Source organism: Primulina tabacum, chromosome 7, assembly GCF_025594145.1.
Source record: "Primulina tabacum isolate GXHZ01 chromosome 7, ASM2559414v2, whole genome shotgun sequence".
Classification (NCBI taxonomy): domain Eukaryota; kingdom Viridiplantae; phylum Streptophyta; class Magnoliopsida; order Lamiales; family Gesneriaceae; genus Primulina; species Primulina tabacum.
In genome coordinates this window covers 37,466,038-37,483,668 of record NC_134556.1, presented here as the reverse complement: position 1 = coordinate 37,483,668, position 17,631 = coordinate 37,466,038, and the positions used below count along the sequence as shown (strand labels likewise).

The following is a 17,631-nucleotide window of genomic DNA, read 5'->3' as shown; positions in this document are numbered from 1 at the left end:
CGATACTGTCAAAACTCACTAGAGCGAGGATAAAACATATCCAAAAAACGAATAATTAAGTTGATATATAATGCATTTGAATGTTACAATATAAACATTGTATAATATATATCTGTCGTGCGTAGATTAACGAAAGACAAATCAATTATCAAGTTGTTTGCATATGCTGTCAATGAAACGGCATATTATTCGACTCAAAGTATATCAGATGCTACGTTTTTTTTCCAACGATAGGCTACAGTGATGCATATATAAATTTTGTGATGAACATCATTTTTTAACGTTCTAAAAATAGACGTGAAAAAAGTCGACGTTCTTTATAAAAAATATATTATGGACGTGAAAAAAGTCGATGTTCTTTATAAAAATTAAGGGGCGGGGATACCATTGGATCTTTAAACTCTAGGGAAAAATTTATCTGTTTTTCATAACTAAGTGGTAATGGAAAGAAACTCTGGTTTACATTGATCGGATATTATCTAATACAGACACGAACTTGAAAAATTCGGTTCAATCGCTTGTAGCGCCAGTATCTTCAGTCACTTATATCACTATATACTTGAGGCTCTCCACCGTCGAGAACACTTTCGGTTTCCATGGAATCTTGAGATCCTTCATTATCGCTGTCATCGTTATCCTCGAATATAACAGGTGTTACCATATTGATATTTTCTTCTCCGTCATCAACAGTCTACAGTTAAAAAAGAGCAATGTTACTGAATTGATGTGTGCCCTGAAATTACAATGATTCTGCAAATGTGCCTACCGATGCATAAAGAATGTCCAGGCTACTTGAGAGTTGAAGAGCCTGATCAAATATTGAGGTACGGGATTCTATAATCTGCGAGCCCATTAACAAGTGCAATCAAGTTATTCAGAATGAAATGACAAGTTACATTACTCATTTAGTCATTCCCAAGTGTATTAATCTGTAAGTAAGAGAAATGAGCTATTTGAATCCATAAATTTACAGACTGACACAAACATGCTAAGTAGCATTCACACTATCATATCAATTAAAGATTTCTTCTATGAAATTATTTTCAAACCTGATATAACGAGTTTAATGCCACCAGAGAAGATTCTTGCGAAATTATACTGGCAGCATGCAGAAGCAGTAAACTTCGGAGCCATGGAAGAGCATAAGCCAACACAGCACCCCTATCAAATCAGATGCACAAGAAAATATAATCCACAGATTGATGAAACTGTAATTATAAGTTAAAGAGTTTAAAATAGATACTTCTGTCTATTTGATATTTCATATACTAAAATTCAATTCATCTAAGTTACAGCCAGATAATGACATTCAGGAACGAATCAAGTATGGACATCCGAGAGATTGGCCAGAATCATTTTTGCTTATAATAAAATATCGAGAAATACTTTTTCACCAGGTTAAATCTTTTTCTGCTCATTCTCAAGTTTCCATCTGATACCAATTATGGAATTTCTTTCTTTTCATTACCTCAACCCAACAATTGATAGCAGAGACTGTAGGAGCGTAAGGACATCGGATGGATTCAACAGCGACAGTGAATTTGTAATTATCTGCAGCATAATAATCCATCATAATCTATCACAAAAAAAGAATATTGCACATGACTAAATAATGTCGAGAAAAAACTATGACAAACGAAGACTGCATTGACCGGAACCTTTTCATCCTGTCTTCTTAAGCAATCTATAAGAAGTGCTTGATCATCAGCACGAAGTGCTTGCTTGAGTAAGATATAAACTGAATCCACAGTAGGTGGCTTTGTGCGAGAAATATCTAGAAAATCATCATTAGTAGCTTCACCATCTTCAGCCAAGTTGAGGCTCGCGAGTTTTTCCCCCATGGTTGGTTCATTCATGTCATCCATCACCACCACACCATCTTTATCTCCAATAACTATTGCCACAAAACAGAAGAGAAAGAAAGGAAATCCTGAATGATTCTTTATACCACAATTGATTTTATCCATAAGAACAAAAACTGATGCTCGGAAGTGTGTTAACCAATTGCATGATTGCATAATCATGTCATTCTTTCAATGATACTAGTTATGCAAGCATATGTCGAGACATAAAAAAAAACTCGAAGGTGGTCAAATTCTTCCATTGCTATATATCAAGTCTCAACTATTTGAGTATGTTATTAGAACAATTTCACCTGTAATGGATATCATTTTACCTTGCAAATGGAGGAAATAACACTAAAATTTCTCTTTTTGAGCCTACGGTAGAAAAGGGAAAGCCTAAGCATCAGCACAAATTTCGGGAAAATAGACAGCAAACGCTGAAAATTCAAGGTCTTCTCTCCCATATATTAGTTGAATTATAAGCATAAAATTCTACATCTAAAATTTACTTCATCAAGCAGAATATTGCAATTGAAAAGCAAGAGCGAAATGTTCAGTATCCATCTAGCTTTTGCTTTTCTTTCTCTAGTGTGTTCCCAGGATAGTTTCGACCTCATATTGTACAAGCACTGTAAATTAACACATAAACAAGTACCCCAACTCCAACCAAATAAACTTCTGTACAATTTTTCTTTTGATGTAGAAACAGAACCAGAACCAGAACCAGAACCAGAACGAATAATATACTACTACCTGTATTAAAAAATCGGAGAAATGAGGAAACTTGAATAAAAACCACACCTTTAGAAGGAATAGCCTCAGAATCAACTCCATTTGCTATAGCTGAATCGTTTTCTCTAGATTTCCTTTTCGAAGATTTATCTTTTCTAGCCATTACTCTTCCTGCACCCGATTGAAATTTTTCGGAAAAAAAAGAGGGTAAAATAACTTAAAAATTACAGACGGGGGGAATGAGAAAAGAGACAACCCCCTTACCAAAGGAAAAGACGAGTGATGGCATTGGCAGCCGACTAGAAACGGTGTCGTAAAACCCTCGCAGAACCCTAATGTATTTACTTGGGACCCGGATAAACGTCAAACTCGAGGGTTTCACAAGATTTATTAGTAAAACCAATTTTATTAAATTATATTATTATCATATTTTTTGTGTGTGTATATAGTTTGGTTACCAACCTAACCAAATTTCAAATAACTGAAACTGATTAATCGATATGTTTTCTCATAACCAAAACCAACCGATTTGATTACAAAAACCGGCCAACACCGAACCAAAATTAAATCGGCTAATTCGGTAACTTTTTGGGAGAAAAATGTTGATTTATGGGTTCACAGTAGGAGAAATAATATTGATTTTTAAAGATTTTGGTGTGGCTTAAAAATCAAAAGGAACTCTATGGAAATTAATTATAAACAAATAAACTTTTTTGGAGTTTTAAAAAGTAACGTGATATTCAACTTTTATCATTAAAAATTATATATAGAAGTCGAAAAACTTTAAATAGACTTTTTAATGACTTGGTCAAAATCCTTAAAGTACAAACTTTAAAACATAAGATATAATAATAAAATATAAAGAATTATCTTTGATTGAACCAAATATTTTACTAAATAGTGTCCGTGAATTTCAATTGCTCCTAGGCTGAATTTTATGTAATATTATGGTGCATCCAAGAGAGGGTAGTAGCTGATGTAAATGGGCCTCCATATGTGGCCCATTTATTTGCCAATGATTTGAGAATGCAGTTGCCAATACATCATAGTCCCAATCAACATGAGTTTCGCAATTATTCCTGGAGACGTTATGGCTTGGCAAGAACGTTTGAAAAGGTTTCCTCCAATCAACATGAGTTTCACAATTATTCCTGCATCAGCTGCTGTGTTCTTTGCTTGATCGCATTTCATTGGAGAGTTCCATCCAAAAACCTAGCGTCCTACATTTGTACAAGTTGACCAACTACAGAATTACTTTTCATTTTGCTTGCCGAGCTCACATCGTACTCATGATTTTTTATCTGCGCCTCGGCAAGAATGTATGCTTCTACTGTAATACCCGCCTCACATCGTGCTGGAGATGTGCGTCGCTTAGGAAGTGGTCTCTGAGAATAATTTGAATTAATCATTTTTGCCTCTGGTTATACCTAGAAGGTGGAGGTGGAAGGTTGCCTCAAGATGGAACATCCCAAGGAGCAGGTGGCAAATGATCAGAAGATTTTCTCGTAGGAGCAATTTCATCATATGTCGGTTTTGGAGCAAACATCGATGCTGTGGGATTCACGAAATCATCAGGAGGTGAGGAAGATTGCTTCTGACTTTCATGCGGTATCGAGCCTATGTTGCTTGGTTGAGTATGGATATATAGGAGAAGATGAAGATCCAGTTGTTCTTGAGGAATTTTGTGTCTCGTAAACATCTCCACTGAGATAGTCGACCATGTCGGCAGGAGCATATCATTCAATGCACAAGGCTGGCAGCAAATTTTAATAGTCAAAAAAAAGAAGAAAAACGTGAGGTTGTCATTTTTGACTAGGAATGTTCGTAAGAGAAAACACGTTTTTATACGCGTTTTCACACGGTCAAGGGGCTCTATAAATATAGCTTCATTCCTTTATTCTGAAATCATCCCTTTTTCGAGTTTTCTTTCATCTTATAAGCATTTGAGTGCTTAGTTCTATAATATTTGTGAGGTGTTTTGTTCTCCTGTATTAAGAGAGTGTGTGTTCTCTTTGAAAACACAGTGAGTGAGTTGTACACCACAAAATATTATAGTGGAAATTCTTTTCATCTTTCCCGTGGTTTTTACCCTAATAATTTTTAGGGGTTTTCCACGTAAATCTTGATGTCCAGTTTATTCTTTATTTTCGGCTTTTATTATCTCAAATTTCGCACGTGGGACCAACAAGTGGTATCAGAACCTTGGTTTAAAATTTCTTAAAATTCTGAGTATGCTCTGTGGTTGCAGCCTAGACTGATCTTCCACATCAGAAAAGATTTTTTGAGATTTTTTATCTAAGGCGAGATTATTTTGTCTGGTCTACTAAAATTGTTGTAGACATAATGGCAGGAAGGTACGAGATAGCAAAGTTCCACGGAAGCAATTTTATGCTGTGGAAAATAAAGATACAAGCAGTTTTAAGAAAGGAGAATTGCTTGGCGGCTATTGGAGATAGACCGGTGGAGATTACGGATGATGGAAAGTGGAATGAGATGAATGACAATGATGTTGCCAATTTACACTCGGCTATAGCAGATGAAGTACTGTCAAGTATCTCTGAAATAAAAACAGTCAAAATTAGCTGGGATACTCTGACAAATATGTACGAGGTCAAGTCGCTACACAACATGATTTTCCTAAAGAATACTTTATACTCTTCGGATGGCGGAATCTTCATCGATGACCGACCATATCAACACATTAAATACTTTATTTGCCCAACTCACTTCCATGGGGCATAAAATAGGGGAAAATGAACGTGCGGAGCTTCTACTTCAAAGTCTACCAGATTCATATGATCAACTTATCATCAACATTACCAACAATATTCTTATGGGCTTTCTAAGATTCGACGATGTCTTAACTGTGGTTCTCGGAGAAGAAAGCCGGCGCAAGAATAAGGAAGATAGGTTGGTAACATCGAAGCAGGCAGAGGCTTTACCGATGATAAGAGGAAGATTTATGGACCGTGACTCCAGTGGGAGCCAAAGACGAGGTAGATCAAAGTCAAGAAGTAAGAAAAAAAATATTTACTGCTTTAAATGTGGCGGTAAAGGGCACTTCAAGAAAGAGTGTACGAGTATCGATAAAAGCTCTCAAGGAAATGTGGCCAGTACTTCAGGCAGTGGTGAAATATTATTTAGCGAAGCAACAACTGTTACAGAAGGCAGACAAAAATTTTGTGATACATGGATTATGGATTCAGGAGCGACGTGGCACATGACGTCTCGGAGAGAATGGTTTGATCATTATGAACCAGTCTCAGGAGGATCTGTATTCATGGGAAATGATAATGCCTTGGAAATCGCTGGGATCGGTACTATCAAAATTAAAATGTTTGATAGCACCATTCGCATCATACAGGAGGTACGACATGTGAAAGGACTGACGAAAAATCTTTTGTCCTTGGGGCAATTGGATGACATCGGGTGCAAAACTCGTATCGAGAACTGGATCATGAAAATTGTGAAGGGTGCGCTTGTGGTTATGAAGGTGGAAAAGTTTGCTGCAAATCTGTATGTACTTTTGGGAGAAACACACAAAGAGGCAGAACTAACTGTTACATCAATTGGTTCAGGAGAAAAATTAACAGTGTTATGGCATAGAAAGCTTGGGCATATGTCAGAACGAAGGTTGAAAATTCTCTCAGAACGGAAGCTGCTGCCGTGACTTACAAAAGTGTCACTACCCTTTTGTGAGCACTGTGTTACCAGTAAACAACACAGATTAAAGTTTGGCATTTCTACTGCCAGGAGCAAAAGCATATTGGAGCTGATTCATTCGGATGTTTGGCAAGCACCGGTTGTATCCCTAGGAGGAGCGAGATACTTTGTCTCGTTCATTGATGATTTCTCTAGGAGATGTTGGGGGTATCCAATCAAGAAGAAATCATATGTTTTCCAAGTCTTCAAAGATTTCAAAGCGCGTGTTGAACTTGATTCTGAAAAGAAAATCAAGTGTTTGAGGACTGACAATGGAGGAGAATATACCAGTGACGAGTTTGATGCATTTTGTCAACACGAGGGCATCAAGAGACAGTTCACGACGGCTTACACACCTCAACAAAATGGAGTGGCGGAGCGGATGAACAGGACCTTGTTGGACAGAACAAGAGCTATGTTGCGGACTGCAGGTCTAGAAAAGTCATTTTGGGCAGAAGCAGTCAAAACCGCTTGTTATATTATCAATCGTTCTCCTTCAGTGGCGATTGATCTGAAGACTCCGATGGAGATGTGGACCGGGAAGCCGACAGATTATTCTCATTTGCATACATTTGAAAGTCATGTGTACGTTCTGTACAATGAGCAAGAAAGATCGAAGTTGGATTCAAAATCTAGAAAATGTATCTTCTTGGGTTATGCTGATGGAGTAAAGGGGTTTCGCTTGTGGGATCCTACTGTTCACAAGCTTGTCATCAGCAGGGAATGTTATCTTCGAGGAAGATAAAGTAAAGAGAGACAAAGGCACATCGAATTCAGAAACTACTATTTTTCAGGTGGAAAATAAGACGGACGAAGGTCAAGTTTCTTGTGAAGCAGTACCAGAGCACGAAGAACAAGAACATGTTGAGTCTGAGGTTTCCAATGTGAGGCAGTCAACTCGAGACAGAAGACCACCAGGTTGGCTTTCAGATTATGTCACTGAAAGCAACATTGCATATTGTCTATTATTAGAGGATGGTGAGCCATCGAGTTTCCACGAGGCTACTCAAAGCTCGGATGTATCTTTGTGGATGATAGCAATGCAAGAATAATTAGATGCATTAGACAGGAATAAAACTTGGGATATTGTTACACTACCACGAGGGAGGAAAACCATCGGTAACAGATGGGTCTATAAGATCAAGCGAGATGACAATAACCAAGTTGAGCGGTATCGTGCTAGATTGGTGGTAAAAGGGTATGCTCAGAAAGAAGATATTGACTTCAATGAGATATTTTCTCCTGTGGTTCGGCTTACAACAGTCAGAGTAGTATTGGCATTGTGTGCGGTGTTTGACCTACATCTAGAACAGCTAGATGTAAAAACGGCATTTCTTCATGGAGATCTTGAAGAAGAAATATATATGCTCCAGCCAGAAGGTTTTGCAGAAAAAGGCAAAGAGAACTTGGTTTGCAGGTTGAAAAAATCTCTGTACGGTCTCAAACAGGCGCCGAGGTGTTGGTACAAAAGATTTGATTCCTATATCATGAGCCTTGGATATAACAGACTGAGTGTAGACCCTTGTACGTATTTCAAGAGGTCTGGTAATAATTATATCATTTTGTTGTTGTATGTGGACGACATGTTGGTAGCAGGCCCCGACAAAAATCAGGTCCAAGGATTGAAGGCACAGTTGGCTAGGGAATTTGATATGAAGGACTTGGGACCAGCAAACAAGATTCTAGGGATGCAAGTTCACCGAGATAGAAGTAACAGAAAGATTTGGCTTTCCCAGAAAAATTATTTGAAAGAAAATCTTGCAACGCTTCAACATGCAAGATAGTAAGCCAATTTCGACCCCTCTTCCTGTTAACTTCAAGTTATCCTCCGAGATGTGACCTAGCAGTGAAGCAGAGAGGATGGAGATGTCTCGAGTACCATATGCATCAGCAGTGGGAAGTTTGATGTTCGCCATGATATGTACAAGACCGGACATTGCTCAAGCAGTGGGAGCAGTTAGTCGGTATATGGCGAATCCTGGAAGAGAGCATTGGAGCACTGTTAAGAGGATCCTTAGATATATTAAGGGTACCTCGAATGCTGCATTATGTTATGGAGGATCGGATTTTACACTCAGGGACTTTGTCGATTCAGATTATGCAGGTGATCCTGATAAGATGAAATCTACTACTGGTTATGTGTTTACACTTGCAGGAGGAGCAGTAAGCTGGGTTTCAAAACTGCAGACAGTTGTGACGTTATCTACAACAGAGGCAGAATACATGGCATCTACTCAAGGTTGCAAGGAGACAATATGGATCAAAAGGTTATTGGAGGAGATCGGGCACAAACAAGAAAATGTTTCTTTGTTTTGTGACAGTCAGAGTGCCTTGCACATCGCAATGAATCCAGCCTTTCATTCCAGGACAAAACACATTGGAGTACAATTTCACTTTGTTCGAAAAGTAGTAGAAGAAGGAAGCGTGGATATACAGAAGATCCATACGAAGGATAACATAGGTGATTTTTGACCAAGCCAGTAAACACTGATAAGTTTGAGTGGTGTAGATCCTCAAGTGGCCTAGCAGAAACGTAAGCAGCAGGTAATGGCAAGATTGAAAGGATGTGTGGAGATGTGTTTGATTCTCAATCAAATCTCCAAGTGGGAGAAATGTTGGCTAGGAGCATATCATTCAATGCACAAGGCTGGCAGCAAATTTTAATAGTCAAAGAAAAGAAGAAAAACGTGAGGTTGTCATTTTTGACTAGGAATGTTCAGAAGAGAAAACGCGTTTTTATACGCGTTTTCACACTGTCAAGGGGCTCTATAAATAGAGCTTCATTCCTTCATTCTGAAATCATCCCTTCTTCGAGTTTTCTTTCATCTTATAAGCATTTGAGTGCTTAGTTCTATAATATTTGTGAGGTGTTTTGTTATCATGTATTAAGAGAGTGTGTGTTCTCTTTGGAAACACAGTGAGTGAGTTGTACACCACAAAATATTATATTGGAAATTCTTTTCATCTTGCCCGTGGTTTTTACTCTAATAATTTTTAGGGGTTTTCCATGTAAATCTTGGTGTCCAGTTTATTCTTTATTTTCGGCTTTTATTATCTCAAATTCCGTACGTGGGACCAACAGACCATGCCAAAATCTGCAGTAATGGTTGGATTTCTCGAGGACGGTGGAGGAGGGAGTCATTTTCTCTCTTCTGTTGGAGCTTATGGTCTGCGCGTAACATGAAGATATTTCATGAGGTATCTGAGTCTAATGATAATATCATTGCTCGGGGGGAAAGAATGAGATCTACGTAATAACAAGCTGCCTGCTACCTCAAATCTGGCAACTCATGCTCACTGTCATTCATCCTCCACCTGGAGCTCTCGAGGTAAATGTAGATGCAGTTGATATCACATCCAAGGATTATTTTGGTATAGGCATTGTGGGACAAGACTATTCTGGACATGTTCATTTTGCTGAAGGCAGACAGATCTCTAGAATTCTATTACCACATATGGCCAAGCTCATTGTCATCGGGAAAGTATGACAAAAATTGTTGACTCTGATTGGACATAATGGAGATTAGAATCCGATGCTATCACCGCCATTAATGCAATCATCTCCTACTTGCGCCTCATGAACCTATTGTAGAAACAAGTGCTCTCTCGCACCCTCAGATGCTCTTCGTTTATACCCACGATCAGCAAATTAAACTCTGTGGCTCATGAGTTAGCCCGTCTAAGCATTAATAAGGGAACAAACTTTTTGTTTGTTAAAGCTTTGCCTATGTTCTTGACAAATATTTTAAACATGTTCATTGTTTAATGAAAGTTTTAATTATGATATAAATATATATCTTATGTTAATCTTCACGTGTCCATGATTTTCTCCATTTTTTTATTTTTGAATTTAAATATGTTAGAAATAAAAATATAATATATATAATAAATAATATTCATGTTTTAACAATACACAAAACTTGTGCGGAAACGGATATTATATAATATGAGCGAAAGTTTAAAATAATGGTTTGCTTTTTTGGAAATCAAATAATGGATTATTTTACGTAAAACAAAAAAGCTTCATCAAAATTAGTTTTCGAAATTAATATTCAAAATAATCTATCATGTATTATTTTTATTATCCATGCTCTTTGATTAACTGTATAAATTTTGATGTGGTTGAAACATTTACTTGTTTCTTCTATTTCTTGTTTTATATGAACTCTGAAAATCTTGTTTCATATTAGTTTAATAAGAAAATCATGATTAAATGGTGGCATGTAGCTTAGAGAATGGTTGATTTAACTTTTTTTTCCTTGATTCATTACCAGAATAGTTGTCCTGAAATTCATGTCATCTCGATGATTATCATTCGAGTTTGTATTTAACTTTTTTTTTCGGTTGTACTAAAATGCAGATAGATTGTGCATTTGAAGAGCTTTTTAATAATGCCTATGAATTTCAGTTAGGCTGAATTTTATGGAATATTACAGTGCATTATTTCATATTGATTCTTTTAATGCAAACACCCTGCCCCTAAGTACCAAAAAATGGAGTGTCATGTTTGCTGTTAATTTGCTGAATTTGAACTTAAAGATTTTATTTAGTTTCATTTGGTTTGTCCCTATATTGTAAGGTGGATATGCAATGACATGTTGGTGGTGTGTATGACATTAAAAAAGACCACACAAACAGACATTAGAACTTGGTTTAGATGGATTGCACGTTCGCCCAATGACCCCCGTCTCGAGTTTAGTGTTCCTTCTTGAACGGTTACATGGTGGTGATGTTCATTCAAAACATCTATTTTTTTTTTCATATCGTCAGCTTTGGCAAATTTTATTGAGCTTGGATCTTTTATGTGATGTAATTTCGAGGTTCTGAATCCATCCGTCATCTGTGTTGCTTATTGTCTTTAATTTGTTTAAATATTATGGGTTAGAAGGGGTGCAAAGTAGAACCCTATTTATAAAACTTCACATGTAACATGGGACTGATGAGTATTCTTAATTTTTCATTTTTTGTGATTTTTACTGCTTGGATTGAATATTTTGATAAATCTTGTGTGTGGTGTGGACATGTCATTGAAATATGTTATTATTTCCACCCTTCAGAATTACCTCATTTTGATTTGGGATGGAACCACAGATACCACTAAAAATCTAATATATGACTTTAATTTAATTACCGTTTGTCCATATGCCAAGATGCTCGGGTCAACGAGAACCTGAATATTTTGAAACAGGGAGGATTGAGGAATTTTACGAATGTCGTACTTTCATATAATTAGAGGTGTTTAGGTCTATGGGGGTTGTCCCGTCGACAACCTAAAATAGAAGGATTGAGTTGGTGTTTCCGAACCCGTTTTTCGCTTGCTTCTTGGAATTTTGTCTTGAATAGTCGTGCAGTCCCATGTCGGGTGGGCTCTGAAAGATAATTTGAGTTCAGTTGTGATACAATGTAATGCTGCAATTTGCTCATATACACTGACTGGTTATTGTGAAAAGAAAGGAATTTTTTTTTTGTACGTAATAGAAACGAAACTCAAGAACTTAGAAAACATGAATGAATTATTAAACATCATCCAGAAACTTTTCGTATTCTCAAGTACGGTGGCTAAAACAACGCCTACAAAATTCGCCGAGGCCACCTCTCACTCGAGCTCCGCACGTGTAACAGAAGGAATAGCGACACCTAAACTCAAAAAAAAAAAAAAAAAAAAAAGAAACAATAGAGAACATAAGTTAGGATCTATTTACTCCAACGGATCAAAATACAAAGTAGAACAATAATTTATTCATCAGCATGGACTACCTTAAATTTGTGTGTGAAATATATATCATTTGAATAAATACTTACTCTCATGCAATGCAATTGGGATTGTAGAAAGCTCAATGAACAATCAAACTAGCAACTTCTTAGAAATCTTATGAAGAAATTCCACAACAAAAAAGTGAGAATGAAAAAAAGAAGGGGACAATCCTGCATCTAATGATTGAGCAACCATCTCTCTTATCAACATAGAACCTGCACTTTGGGCACCTTTTCCATTGCTTTTTCTTGGCCAGATTCACCAACATTATATCCTCATGACTCCTTTCGTCAGTTTTCAACTTCTGAAACTCCGCACACGTAGCCCCCGAATGCCAAGGAACCCCTTACACTCGGCACAAAATAGCCTGTTACAATGAGGACATTCAGATTCCATTATAACCTCCTTTGGCCCATGCCGCTCGTCGACTAGCAAGGCGGAGCAATCCTTAAACGGGCAATAAAATTTCTCCGACTCCAAAACCACAGCCTCACACAAGGCATCGACCCACCTGTCGAATACTTGCTTTGGCAAGATGGAATGACAATGCTCAGGCTCCAAGAACCCTTTACAGCCAGTGAAGGGGCACTCAATACCAGTAATATTGTCTTGTAATTTGGAAGCCACATATTTGGCCGCACATACACAACACAAGGAATGATCACACCCCAAAACTCGGAACATATCACTAGTGAATTTCTCATCGGCACAAATTTCACACATGGTCGATGAAAAAACGATAGACTTCACACGTTTGGAGGATTGCCCTTCATAAACTTTTCGGGTTTTGGGTAATGAATCAGTCATTTTAACTTCATCGTCAACATTAATGGCATAATAATATGAATAATCCAAGGATGAATCTATTACCCAGCGATCATCTTCAACTGGAAATGAATAATCTTGGGAATAAATATCCATTACCCATCGATCATCTTCAACAGGAATAGCGTCGATTTTGCTTTTGCCTTTCTGGTGTGGATTTGGCGTTGCATGTTGCACCGGAATTTCATCATCTTCAGCCATAGTATCCGCAGTGTTCACTTTTTCATAAATATGCTGATGCTTCTCTTTCACGTGGCTTCAAACTTTTCGTAAATTCATATCCCGGGAAGAATTCAAGAATGGAAAATATTTTTTAAGAATAGTTTATAGAAATAAAACACACGTTTGATTTTACTTTGGAAATCGAATCATTATGTAGATATTCAATCATATGAAATATTTTATATTTGGAAGAATGTATTAATTTCGGGATGTAAAATAAGCGTTGATTTTATTTTTTTTTCTTTTGGGAAATGTAATCGTAAGTTTTTCTGAATGCAGAAGTTTTGCTTTCACGAGCTTTCTAAATTTAATCATTATTTTCATATCAAATCTATATTTCGAATAATTTAAAATTGAGGGAAATGTATATAATTGGCTCCATGAATTTTTTTTAAAGCTTCCGTGCAAAAAGTTTTACTATTCTATGAGAAAAAATTTAGCATTACCGCAAAAAGGGAAAACAAAAAAGTGTAATATTCAACCTCATGTATGTTGATCAAGAGTAGTTATGTTGTGAGACGATCTCACAAATCTTTATTTGTGAGACGGATCAACCCTACCAATAAAAAATAATACCCCTACCAATATTATCAATAAAAAATAATATTCTTAGCATAAAAAGTAAAACTTTTTCATAGATAACTTAAATAAGATATCTGTCTCACAAAATATGACCCTGTGAAACCGTTTCACACAAGTTTTTGTCGTTGATCAAACCAAGCGACCAAACTGGAGTTGGTTTAAGGTTCCAACCCACTTTGTTTAAATATAAAATACAAGATGTAAACTATGACCCACTTCCAATACGAGCATTTTTTTAGGACTAAATTTTAAAACCTAGGAAGTATAAAAATAATTTTGAGGCTTTAATTGATATTGGTATTATTTTTAAATTAGTTTTTTTACAATCTTTATTGGCTAATACTAACAAGACCAACGACCATCTGACCAAAACACAGCTTCCAGCAAAAAAGTACAACACTTGTCCAATTGAACAAATTACAAACGTTTGCATTTGCATCTATCTGTTTCTGCTACAAATTATAACACTGTTCCCGACTATAGAACTTCCAAGATACACACTATAACCACAAATTAATCAACCCATATTCACACAAAATACAAGCACGAAAAAATGTAATAAAATTTTTTATAGAGCATCACAAAAAAATAAAACAATCTAATGCAATAAGTGGATTGTTTATATCCTCCTCCATCACAATATCCAACCCTTGTCTGCTTTGAATATTTTCTCCAAGAACATGATTGCCGCCATTCTTTTTACTACCCTGTTGAGAAAAAGCTTCCATTTTCCGGACATTAACATCACGCTTGATCGCGAAATTGCGGTTTGGACTTGCGGCTGGAGGCCGAAAACTTTCCTTTTTCACACCATATGATAAAGAATTAGTGGCACTAGTCTTGGGAAAAATGGGGCCTTTGCACGAGTTTGCATCTGCCAAAAAACTTCTGTTGTTTTCTCCTATGAATTGTCGGTTTGGAGAAGGCGAACTGAGTCCTCTGTTCTGTTCTTTCCTGAAGCTCTTTTGCCGAACCAGAGTTGGTGAATTTGCACGAGCTCTTTTCTTAGGAGTCGAAGCGGTAAGGTTTTCGTGAACCGAATGCTTCGTTCTCGTGACAAATGGTGAGAATTCTATCGAGTGCTCAAGATTTTGGAGTGGGGTTCTCTTGGGATTTTCAAGGCTTTGCTTCACTCCTGTAATATGTGGATTCTCCTTGACACAAGACCACAAGAACTCGTTCGAAAAAGACCGATCTTTCGCACCGATCAAAACCGAAGAAGAATTACAAGACGATGAAGATGATATGGATGAAGCCATCGTAGCATATGATTTGCTATTATTTGAACAAGAAAATGAAGAAGATTGTGATGGTGTAATTATGGGCTTTAACATTGTTGGTGGTGTTGGGTTACTTGAAGATTTGGGATGATCTTGGGAGATGACAAGCTTGTCGTGAACATGGCTGCAGCTACAATCTTCCTTGAATTTTTTCTTTCTCGTACATTTGCTAATGCAAGAACCCATTTTTTTGGATTTGGAAATCTCGTTGCTGACAAAAAAAAAAGTGGTTAATGTTATATATTATGTCAGTGAGACATAGAAAATGCTTAAAGAAATGGGGAAAATGGGGCTTTTACTTTGTGTGTGCTTTTTTCGGATTTTGAAATTCGTTCCCGGGCTATAATTAACCCGTTGGGTTAACGGTTACATGGGCAAAGCAATCACGTTTGTTACTTTTTATTGCATCATGCACTATCATTTTGTCGAGCCTTTTCTTTTCCCTTGTTTCGGAAGATTGACTGTGAATTCTGATTTCTTGTGATATTGGTCACTTCTTGATCTAGGGACCATATCGTAACAAAGTTTGATTTGATGGGTTATAAGTATAATTTAATTATTTAGCTTATTTTGCCTAAAAAAAGTCTAATAAACACTGTTAAAAAATCTATAAATAGAAGATTATCCTCATTATCAAGACACATTATCTCATTTTCTTCTATTTGAGCTTTCAATTTTAAGAGAATACGTATGAACTTGTTATTGAGTTGAGCATCAAAGTGTCTACATCGAATTACTTCCGACATATCTAATGCTTGTTCGTGAGACAAATGACGAAGGCTACGAAGATCTGTCTACTCTAGTCTTCTACGCTAATACAAGGTATCCTTTGTTTCCTTTATAAAATAAAAATTATTATGAACACACAGTAGCTAGTATAGTATCCTTTGTTTGCTTACATACAACACGAACACGAGCAATTTGTGGTCCAAAGAAAATGTTGCTTCCTTTTCAAACTCGTACATGATACGTAATGCTTTTGTTGATGTGAAATAATTGTTTTAATATATAGAGCGATCGAATTATGAGATATTGTATAGTTTAAAAAATTTGAGTTGCAGTATTATCACAAGCTATATCTTTTGATAAATCGACAAACGATCAGTTCTACAATTCGTAACAAAGTCAAGGTCTTGAGTTTGATTCTTATTGATTTCAAGAAGTGCAATTATTGGGATGAAAATTATTGGAGTGCAATAATCGTCTCTAATGTATAGAGCGATAGTATAAAAACGCTTGAGTTTCTATACAATTTAACATATTTGAGTTGCACAGTTATTACTAGCTATATCTTTTACTAAAACGACAATCGTTCGGTCATACACTTTTCATATAAATGAATAATATTTTAAAATAGAAAAAAATATATTTTATCATTGGATTAGATTATTGGCCAATAGGATAATCGCAGCTTTTTATGCATTAATCACGTAGCATAAACTTTATGAATCTATTATTAAATCAAATATTTCACACCAATAAATTTTTTTTGAGGGTACACCAACAGTTATCAATAAAAAAGATTTTTTTTTAGTAATAATTGCTTGGAAAGAGTAACTCTGAATACTATATTGCTTAGTTCTCGTGCTCATGATAATTGATATATTGCTTGTCATTAGATCGATTTACGTACATATGATAAAATAATAGTATTTTCAAATACAAAAAATTGATAATATTACGTTGTCAAAGTAATATATATTCCAAAAATTATCATTATTAAAATACTAACATTAATAATTATCATTATTTCACGCACCCTCGCTAATTCTTCAATTCAGCGACAATGTTTTTCTTGTTTTTTGGTATATATGTAAGAGAGGGCAAATATATAACATGTAATATTATTTAAAAATTTGGGCCCCACAGCATCTAGAATCCAATATTATTATGAAAATGATTAATTAATTCAATGCTTAGAGAAGCTAATTAGGTAAAAGTTAATTTCCAAGTAAATATCTATAGTTAGAGCAGCTGGATGTAGGGATGTAATCGAGTCGAGCCGAGCCGAACTCTTGAATGTTTGAGCTTGGTTCGTTTATAATCGAACCGAGCTCGAGCTTTATTTAACGAATATATGCATGGCTCACGAGCTTATTCAAGCATTTATCGAGCCTAAACAAACCTAATAAATATGAATTATACATTTAAATTTTCATTAAATTAATTAAAAAATAAATTATATATTTAAAGAAAAATATATTATTATTATTATTAAAATTTGTAAATTTATTATAATAAATAAATTTAATATATTTTTATATATATTTCATAAATAATATGCAAAATCAATAAATCAAATATCAAAACTATTATTTTTTCATCTAAAAGATTACTCATGAACTTACCAACGAACATGTTCACGAGCTAACAAGCCGAATACTGTAAAGCTTGAGTTTGGTTTGTTTATCTTAACGAGCCTCATTAAACGAGCTCAAACGAACTTTTATCGAATCGAGCTTCGAATAGCTCACAAACGGTTTGGTTCGTTTACATCCCTAGCTGGATGGAACTAATCCGAGATCGATAATCACGTCCATTGAAAATTGGAAGAAATCTGATGTTGCATCTGGATTGATTAGTTTAATTTAAACTACGATTACTATTAAAATCGCGTAATTTCACATGAAAATAATTTGGAATTCGATTCAATTTTATCCATCCAAACAAATCAAAGAATTTAAAACTA

General features: G+C 35.8%; 2 protein-coding genes and 1 pseudogene across 3 annotated transcripts; all 3 read right to left on the bottom strand.

Moving 5' to 3' along the window:
* Positions 1-401: 401 nt before the first annotated feature.
* LOC142551684 (uncharacterized) lies at positions 402-2,942 on the bottom strand. 2 transcript variants are annotated; one of them, XM_075661055.1, is made up of 7 exons: positions 2,830-2,942; positions 2,646-2,741; positions 1,659-1,894; positions 1,469-1,551; positions 1,050-1,161; positions 767-841; positions 402-691 (listed from the first exon to the last, which is right to left on the bottom strand). In XM_075661055.1, the coding sequence occupies exons 2-7, from the start codon at positions 2,737-2,739 to the stop codon at positions 536-538; spliced, it is 756 nt and encodes a 251-aa protein (XP_075517170.1). In that variant the 5' UTR covers positions 2,740-2,741; positions 2,830-2,942; the 3' UTR covers positions 402-535. The 2 variants fall into 2 exon arrangements, with proteins under 2 accessions (XP_075517170.1, XP_075517169.1); XM_075661054.1 differs by having other exon boundaries at positions 2,646-2,747; positions 2,841-2,938.
* Positions 2,943-11,824: 8,882 nt separating this feature from the next.
* Positions 11,825-13,230, bottom strand: LOC142550744 (E3 ubiquitin-protein ligase RSL1-like; annotated as a pseudogene).
* An 823-nt stretch (positions 13,231-14,053) lies between these two features.
* Positions 14,054-15,198, bottom strand: LOC142550950 (uncharacterized). Its single transcript, XM_075659999.1, has one exon. The coding sequence runs from the start codon at positions 15,126-15,128 to the stop codon at positions 14,241-14,243; it is 888 nt and encodes a 295-aa protein (XP_075516114.1). The 5' UTR covers positions 15,129-15,198; the 3' UTR covers positions 14,054-14,240.
* Between the last annotated feature and the right edge of the window lie 2,433 nt (positions 15,199-17,631).